This window comes from Notolabrus celidotus, chromosome 11 (genome assembly GCF_009762535.1).
Source record: "Notolabrus celidotus isolate fNotCel1 chromosome 11, fNotCel1.pri, whole genome shotgun sequence".
In the NCBI taxonomy this organism is placed as follows: domain Eukaryota; kingdom Metazoa; phylum Chordata; class Actinopteri; order Labriformes; family Labridae; genus Notolabrus; species Notolabrus celidotus.
Window position 1 is genome coordinate 20,600,352 of NC_048282.1, and position 9,600 is coordinate 20,609,951.

Consider the following 9,600-nt stretch of genomic DNA (forward strand, 5'->3'; position numbering starts at 1 on the left):
AACAGTCAAAAGAGAGGAGGTGGCTCTGTACATTATTGTGCTGCTCTGATAAACAGAGGCAGTATTTAGTCTGGAATGATCACGTAATTTCCAATCTGCCTTACAGGAAGGCGGTGTAATACTTGTGAACACACAATAGCCTGGAGAGATGGCAGAGTTATTAGCGAGCTGGTGGGCTCCGTAAAGCAATAAAGCACACTTGCTCATACACAGGATGACAGCGTGATGGCTGTGAACCTTGAGCAGAATGTTAATATTTACCTCCTCGGCACAGGGATGATATGCAGTTTTCCACTCAGCTCATGCACAGTTCAGTTCTCTGTAATGTCCCATCATGAGCACCCACTGTTCTCTTAAAATCTGGAACCATGATATCTTCTAAAACAACTAAAAATTCCTGGTGTTTCTGAAGCTACTTCTTCAGTAAAATAGTGTCAGCTACTTTCAATAAATGTTCTGTTTTACTAATATTGACAAAAGGGTGCAGTAGTTTCTCATGAAGGACTGGCCCAGCCACCCAGTTACAGAGGAGTCACCCTGTCCTGTCTGTCCAGCAGTGCTACACAGGATACTTGTGCTGTGTGAGAATGTTTTTCTGGAACCAGCTGTCTCATACAAAAATAAGAACTTTTCCTTGAAACCCTTCAAAGACTTAATGAGGCTCTTCGAAAAATTGATTAAACTGTGACACTTGGTGTGTGTTATCATCAGGTTTGAGGCCGCTATTAACTGTGACAACACTGATTGATTAAACCATTAAAATAGGTCAATATTTAGTTATCATACAAATACCTTATTTAATAGTTTAGACATACTTTAGCCACCTGATTTAGCCACTTGTATATAGTGTTCTATATTTGTGTGGTATCATTTTGCCTTGTTTTCAATTTTTTCTAGTGTAAAGAATTGTACAAATTTACTAGGTCAGTCCAGCTAATAAAAAGCCTGCATATAAGAGTGAATGAAGCAGATTACATCTACAGAAGCACCCAAACAGAGAAGTCACTGTTTGTTTCTAATTGCCTGTAGTCATATATGCCATAATATAAATGCACTATACATACTCATTAAAGGTAATAAGGCCAGTAATTAGACTTTGACTTTTCCCCCTGACATAAATGAGCATCATTGTTTCAGTAATTGAGTGAAAGCAGCCTACATGCAGCTTGAATCATCTCAAATAAAGACAGTACAGCTCATAATCTGTTTATAGGTCATGTTGAAGACAGCACAGAAGAACACAGAACAAATACTGGTATACACAGCCTTCCCCTGAAAAAAAAGCACCCCGCCCCATCCCCAAAAACTCTGGGATAAAAGACAGCCGTGTACAGGCATGTGTATACATGTGTGCGTGTATGTTGTGTCTATGGATGTGCACGTGTTTGTTGTTGTTCTCTGGTCAGGGGAAAAGCTGCAACCAGCACACATACACACGTGTGTGTGCGCCACGTATTAGCAACACAGGGCACACAGAGCTATGAAAGGCATATGGCTAACAGTCTTTGATTTGTGTCACAGTTTCGTTTCAGTTAATCATGTTGGCCTCAGTTTTCGCCACCCGAAGCAAGAGCTGTTAATTATTGTCTGTTGAAAATCCATGTAGAGTCCAGGAGACTAATGTGCTTAGCAAAATATCTGTCTGTTTCCTGAATCTGTACTTTTGAATTTTATCTAGAAAGCAGTAAGTAGAAATGTCCAGAACATAGCTCCAGCTGTGTTCTGTCACAGCCTATCACACTGAGCTACAAAACTGTACGTGGAATATTTTACAGTATGTTACTGTTATATGTCATTCTTGTGATGGCATTTTGGGTTCAGAGGTGATCTGCTGGAGGGGGCAACCTGCTAGGCACCGTTAGATAGAAGTCATGGTTTGAAGAAACCAGTCAAGAGAGGGGAGATAAACTGATCCAGAGGGAGTTCTGTCTCAACTTTGGCCCATCAGGCCCAACAGGAAGACCAAAGTCATTGCATCCCTAGAGGGAAAAAACAGAAAACAGGGTCACCATGGGTTCATGGGTAATATATACAGCTCTGAAATGAGAAAGCCTTTTTGAGTAATTATTGGTGAATGTTAGTTTAAGTTCACCCTCATCATACTCTCCTTTTTATTTCACAATGTCCTTTTACCTCAATGGGAGGCGGTCTGTTTTGCGTCATTGCCGGTTCCAGGAGGTCTGTGCAGAAAAATGGAACAACTTCCACTTGAGAGGAAAAAAAACAAAGAGGGGGAAAGAGGAGAGGGAAAAAAAAGCAAAATCGTTAGATCTGCAAAAATTTAGTCAGACCCAACTTACAGCTCACTGGTTTTATTAACAATGCAAGGCTGCTCCTCCTCTCCCCACTGTCTCATTAGCACTCATGCAAAGATCAAACCAAAATCATTGTTCAGGAGGAAATGAGGCAACTTTTGGATCAGACAGACTTGCCTGTAAATATTCCTTTTAACTGTCCCTTAATACAGCCACATGTTTTATTCAGCTGTCTCTGGGTGGAGCAGCAGTGTAATATGTGTCCTACACAGTCCTAATCTTGGAAACCTCATAAAAAAACATATGAAACACGTCATTTAATTGACGCTGATGCAGCCACTATATTTTATTATTCAAAGGGTTATACTTAGTGTATATTAGTTATTGGGATATGGTTTGGCCAACACTCATCTGACCAAACTTGAACCTGTCTTATGAAACATGGGCTGAGACTCATTGGTTGTGTTGATGACAAATATTCTGCCTTTGTCGATTGTTTATTTGCGCACAATTCCTTGAAGCTACCCTGAACACTACTCCCTGTACATATGTATACCTGTTACTAACACCATGTTGATTTTTATTCTCATATTGTTTATTTGTTTTCTTCATCTTTCTTGTTCCATTAAAAAGCTGTAAGCCATATCATGTTTGTATATTACCCAATTGGAAAATTAAATGTGTTTTATTGATCCAATTACGGATGCATGATCCGATCCTGGAATCGGATATCAGCCAGATCGGACTCAAAAAGCTAGATCAGATATTGGCGACAAGGGGCCGATATATAGTGCTGATTTTAATATCCCTCCTCCCTGCCACGGGTACAGGTCATTCTGTTGGAAACAATATGAAAACACTACGTTGATCTGTTTTTTATTTTCTCATTTGAAGCTGTTTTTCTATACAGAATATTTAATTCCTCGTATTGACTGCTGAGGTACAGCTGAATTGTAATATCTGTCGGTTATGAAGATTTACTCACCAAACTGCTGGTACACATTTATAATCTCTTGAATAATGATACTGTCAGTTTAAAAATGTTAATTTCATTGTGGTTTTCAAAGTCAGAAAGCCTGAAGTTACCAAAAACATGATTCTATCCTCACATTAAGGAATAGAGATTGTTAAATCAATACAGGGATCGGATCGGTTCGGTATCGGTATCGGCAGATACCAAAGCCCAGGTATCAGCATCGGTATAGGGACCTAAAAAGTAGGATCGGTGCATCCCTAGATCCAATCACATCACATGGTATTGTATTCTCGTATTGTACTTTGAAAAAAAATTACATTTGCCTAATTTGATTTAACAGATCTTGCTACACTTTATATAAGCTACACTAACCTGACAAGTCCAGGTATAAATCTTATTCACAGGCATTGCAACCCAAAATGAAGGACTTCATTTTAATGTATAAAAATGACTGCCAATGCAGCAAGCACATTTTACTTGATACATTTCTTGGATTAAATTTTACATCTTGCTTCAAGAAACTTTTACCACTTTTATACATTACAATCCATTCATTCCTTATTTTCAGCCTGTAATTTTAAGATACATATTAAATCTGAACTTGACAGGTGTAATGAGTGTGCTACAATAATTTGACAAAATTTGTCAAATACACTCTGTAAGTTTTAAGATTTGCAGTGTGTGGCTGTGAGTCATTGTTAGTCACTGTTTCCTTTGAGATTCATTAAAATATGTGATGGATGCGACTTATGAATAGAATAATACTTTAAATAAAATTAACGAATGCTTAGAGATGCCTTGCCACCTGATCAGCTACGTTTTGTATGTCTTGAAAATTGATAGAAAAATAAATATTACACATTAATTATGAATTCACTGATATAACCATACATTTAATACTCTGCATGAAGAATGCCACTATCTTAGTCTCAAGTGGGTTAAAAGTAATTATTCCAAAGATTCTCATGTAATCAAAGTTGTATTCTTCTGATGTAATTTTTATGGAAGAAGAAACAGAATACAAAATGAAACGTAATAAAGTGAATCTGTTGCTGTGTATAAAACCCTCAACCAAATGGTGTACATTGTGGTTAACTCAAAAAAAGATGAGTGTGGGATGAGGAGAGGTAATTAGAGCCTGACATAAACTAATGTAAGCTCGGGTGAGCTGCAGAGACACATATTAGCAGAAGCAGATAGAGTAATAATTGAAAACATTAGCATGCATGGTATAGTACTATATTAGGTCTGTTTTCTGTGACTCTAACCATTCATCCTGCCTGTTCCCATATGAATAACATCCAGACTAACCACTGAAAGAGCCCCAGTCTCCTTCATGGTATATCTTACTTGCTGATCATTATACCAGGGTTTTTCCCCACTGGAGCTTTAATGTGACCTCAGAAATGAGCAGCCCATTTAACTGATGTCAAATACACTGCTATTACTGAAAAAATATGAAGTCCAGGTCAGGGGTCAAAACGGAGAGGAATAATCAATAATAAAAGGTCATCCTGTGGGGCCTCCCATTTCGCCTTAAGGGTAAAACCAGCTGATGAGACTGCCCTGATTATCACTCAACCATGGCTGCAGGGGTATACATAGAAAAAGAGTACTACCACACACACATGAACACACACAGCCTCATAGAGCATGTTTGATAGATCCCCTCAGACTGCTTTTTTGAATTATATTTCCCTCTCTGTGTCAGTTAGAGTAACCACAGACTGGGAGGACACTGAACATAAATCTAGACATAAATCTGCAGGGAGGGCAGGGCAGCGATTCAAAGGAAACGGCACAAGAACAAAAGAAAAGCAGTGGCTCATGTTGTAGCTAAAGGAATGCCCAAACAGTAAATAGTGTATGTTGTAACCTCAGTGTGAGAGCATACATCATACATTATCTACTTTTGTATGTATGATAATTCTGATTTTAGCAAATAAAGTAGAAACTCTGCACAAGAGAAAAAACCTTGTGCTCATCCAACCCTTAATGAGAAACTTCACAGGGTGTTTTCTTGATTCACTGTGTTTTTAATTTCAAATGACAACAAAGAATGAGGTCACTAAGCAGGTAGGAGACACCTGTTTTTTAAAAGCCTGTTGATGGCCACTGGGGGGCAGCACTGAGACAAACTGGGTGGGAATGCTTTTGGTGCCCTTATGCATTTTATAGACAAAGTCAGCTGAAGGTTATAGACAGCCTGGGAACACTGCAGGAGCATCATGACCTTTATTAAAAAATAGAAATGCTCACACTAGAGGTGTCTAAAGGCAAACTGGTGAAATTCCACTTTACTGTTGAGCATTGACAAAACAATGACAAAACCAAATAACAGAACACCCTCTCACTCTGTTATGATATATTTATTACAAAATGATGGTTTAAAAAATATACTATAAAAAAAAAAGGTAAGGGATGGTTTTTGACAAGCCCATGATGAGATGTATAATTTTCATAATGTGCCTTTCATTTTTCTCAGGGTAAGTCTCCAGATTGAACTACCCTGCCTGGATCGACAAGGTTATACAACACGTGTGTAAATTTGCAAACAGTGAAATGCTGGTGTAATAGGTTAAGGTAGAGGAATAATGTACACAGACGAGAGTCAGTGCTAAAAACTTACCAGTTCCATCAATGAGGGAACAGCGACCTCTGTCGGCCAGTCACAGTATTGCAATCCAGACAGCCAGACACAACGTGCTCCCCAGTCCATTCATAATTCTTCACGCGCTCCCTCTCCTTCCACTTCTCCCTGGTTTATCTTATACGGCTTGATACAGTCACAAGGGGCAGTTCATGCTTGTAAGTTCAGCACATCATTTGCCTCAATTTGATTTGTGTCAATGCAGAAGTCTCTGACTGAGCCTGTGTCTAATCGCGGCAGACGGCGCTGGGCATGTCTGGGCTTGCATTTTTACGCACGCGGCAGTCTAATCAGACACCGAGGATACGCGTTTTAAGATGGAAATCTCAAATATTGCTTTCATGCCATATGGGAGGTTACTGTGGAAACGAGGGCGCCATGGCAACGGTGACCGGGGTTACCGAGGAAACGACCGTCACCATGGAGACTGCATCACAGCGGGCTATATTTTAGGCATCCAGGGAGAGGCACGCTTCATCTTTGATTGCTGTTTGTGCACGTGGGAGAGCGCCGCGTTTCTCCTCTCGCGCGTGTGTCTCGCACCGATAATGAGACAGACAGGGCAGGCTGGCCCCTTATGTTTACACGGCGCTGTTTACGCAGTTAATAGCCCACGAGGACAGGTTTATATTGAGGAATTATGGGGGGTTATTTTTGTAAGACGGAAGCATTTGGACTAGAGTTGAACGCACAGTAAAGGCAGAGCACAGGACGGTCTAATGGAATAATATATGCAAAAGTGTATTCTTCAAACATGTGTTTAAACACACACACATATTTTAATGATTCTGAATATTATACATAGGCTATGGTTGACGAATCACGACTCATAACGCATGATAATACAATGTGAGTGTCCTAACATATGTACTCATCTTTTACAGTTATAAAGCTTCTATTTCTACCTGTTGTGATCATAGTTTTACTATTGCACGATGCACAACAGGTCGATTGCTTCGCTCAGACAGGAATAATATAGGCCTAATACTTTAACGAGCTCTCTCTCTCTCTCTCTCTCTCTCTCTCTCTCTCTCTCTCTCTCTCTCTCCCTCTCTCTCTCTCTCTCTCCAAGCGCGAATGGAGCCACACAGAATTATGGATTCATATCACTTAAATGAAAAATTCTGATTCTTTGAATGGAGCACAAAGCAGCTTCTCTGAACACAGGTTTTTGCCCATTTTCTCCCTTTTCCTTTTCCCCTCATCTGCTTTCCTGCTGCTTCCACACGCTCGTGCGCAACAGCTGTGTGTTGACACATAACCTCTTCTTGTGTTCAGGGCCATGACATTTAAACGGGCTACACGTCTGTGAAAATCTTTTTATTTATGTTTACACAGTTCTGAGAGTTGTTTTGCTGCGTGGTGTTGATGTTGGTCGTGGTGGGGAAGTTCGGCTGCTGTTTGAACGCGCTGTTGATCCCGTGCTCCTCTATCACCATGTACTCGCTTTTACTGAGGGATGAAGAGGAGCGAGTCTTCCTCAGCTCCTCTGTGTCAGCCAGAGGTTGACAGCTGCCCACGTGCAGGTACTGAGCCTGCTCCTCACCCTCCGTCTCTCTGTGGTAGAAGTAGTTGAAGTTGGAGACGATGACAGGTACAGGTAAAGCGATGGTCAGCACACCGGCGATGGCACACAGTGACCCCACTATCTTCCCTCCGATTGTCACTGGATGCATGTCCCCGTAGCCCACTGTTGTCATGGTTACCACAGCCCACCAGAATGCGTCCGGGATGCTGTTGAAACCCGAATCTGGGTCGTCTGCTTCTGCAAAGTAGACCGCGCTGGAGAAAAGGATGACACCAATGAACAAGAAAAAGATGAGCAGACCCAGCTCGCGCATGCTGGCCTTTAGAGTTTGTCCTAAAATCTGAAGCCCCTTTGAGTGACGTGAAAGTTTGAAAATACGGAACACCCGAACGAGCCGAATTACGCGCAAATGGCTAATGACATAGCCTGCTGTCCGTTCCCCTGCCTCTCTGCTAGCTCTGTGCCAAGCGTGATGAAGTAGGGGATGATGGCAACAATGTCAATAATATTCATGATGTTTTTGGAGAACGTGGCTTTGCTCGGGCAAGCGAAGAAACGCACCAGGAGCTCAAAGGAGAACCAGATGATACACAGCGTCTCCACCACAAAGAATGGGTCTGAGAATGGGCTAGTGAAATACGGGAGCGTGCCATTTATTACAGAGGCAGTAGTGATCGGGTCCTTGTACTCGTCCCTGAACTCTGGCAATGTTTCTAAGCAGAAGATAACAATGGAGATGAGAATGACCAGGACGGACACTATGGCGATGCCCCGCGCGGGACCCGAGCTCTCCGGGTACTCGAACAGCAGCCACACCTGTCTCTGAAATTCATTCTCAGGCAGCGGCCGCTCCTCCTCCTTTATGAAGCCCTCATCCTCCCTGAACTTTTCCATAGCCTCCTCACCCAGCTCATAGAAGCGAATCTCCTCAGAGAAAATGTCAATGGGCACATTTACGGGTCTTCTGATGCGCCCCCCAGACTGGTAGTAATACAAGATTGCATCAAAGCTGGGTCTGTTCCTGTCAAAAAAGTACTCGTTCCTGAGAGGATCAAAGTACCTCATCCTCTTCTTGGGGTCACCCAGAAGGGTCTCTGGAAACTGGGACAGAGTCTTGAGTTGCGTCTCGAAGCGTAACCCTGATATGTTGATGACCACTCTCTCACAGCATTCGTGATCCGGTTCATATCGGTCCAGAGAGTGGTGACCCGGGAGAGCCGCCGACTCTTCCAACATGTTGTCACACGCCACCACCGTCATCACGTCGGCTTCTGTCTCGGTGTATCCGTGGTTCACCAGATTGTCGCCCCGGGTTTTAGTCGCGCTCGGCGGGGGTGATTGCAGAAGGCTGAGGTGGTCATCCATGCGCGGTTGAAGACGCATACAGGGGCGGCCGCCTCGCCCCCTCTGCGAGCCCCGGGTCAACCTCAGCCGCCGCCACAGCCTTTCTCCTCCACCGTCTCCCTCACCCTCTCCTGGCGCTTTACTTTCACTCTCTACTGTTGCTGTTCCCGCCCACGGGGAGAGATCTGGGTTTATAAACAGGCCAGCCACCCGCCCACGGCGCGCCAGCGGAGGGTACCTTACACTGCCCTCCGCCAATCGCAGGACACATTGATGTACACAAGAAGCAAGAGACGGGCGTCATTCAGGGTTTGGGCTGGCCCGCCTCCTGCTGCCCCCCCAGTCTCTTAGACACGCGCTCAGACATACACACACAGGCACTCTCACTATGCGAGTCCAAAGAGTCTTCTTTTAACCAAGGTCATTGCTCACAGATAGGACATTTCAAAATAGGCAATGCATGTCATATCTGAGCCTCCTTTTTTCCAGAACTGATCAATGAGAAGAAGCATCATCAAGCGTGACCACACCTTTCTTCACACAAAGAGCCGGTTTGGTCGTGGTTAAATTAACTGCATTTGAATTTTAAACATTATACATATTTCTGCTCTCGTTGGTCTACATAATTACGCACAGAGAAACGATGGATGGACCTATCCAGTATGCAATCTGAAGTCGAATTGATGTCTACCGCCCGAAGTGGCCATGTTATGAGTTAAAGTAAAGAGGAGTAAACGAGGAGGGCGTGTGAGGAAGAAAGAGAGGTCGAACAGGTCGATGGGAGCCAAATCACGTTGTTGCAGAAATAGCTAAACGAATATCAAATATGACATGCAGCATATTTGGA

General features: G+C 42.8%; 1 protein-coding gene across 1 annotated transcript; it reads right to left on the reverse strand.

The window, feature by feature from the left end:
- Positions 1-1,199: 1,199 nt before the first annotated feature.
- Positions 1,200-9,177, reverse strand: LOC117820888 (potassium voltage-gated channel subfamily A member 3). Its single transcript, XM_034694820.1, is given in 4 exon segments — positions 1,200-1,979; positions 2,134-2,207; positions 5,861-7,820; positions 7,823-9,177. Coding segments are annotated over 2 exon segments (1,611 nt in total). The 5' UTR covers positions 8,793-9,177; the 3' UTR covers positions 1,200-1,979; positions 2,134-2,207; positions 5,861-7,179.
- Positions 9,178-9,600: the final 423 nt, after the last annotated feature.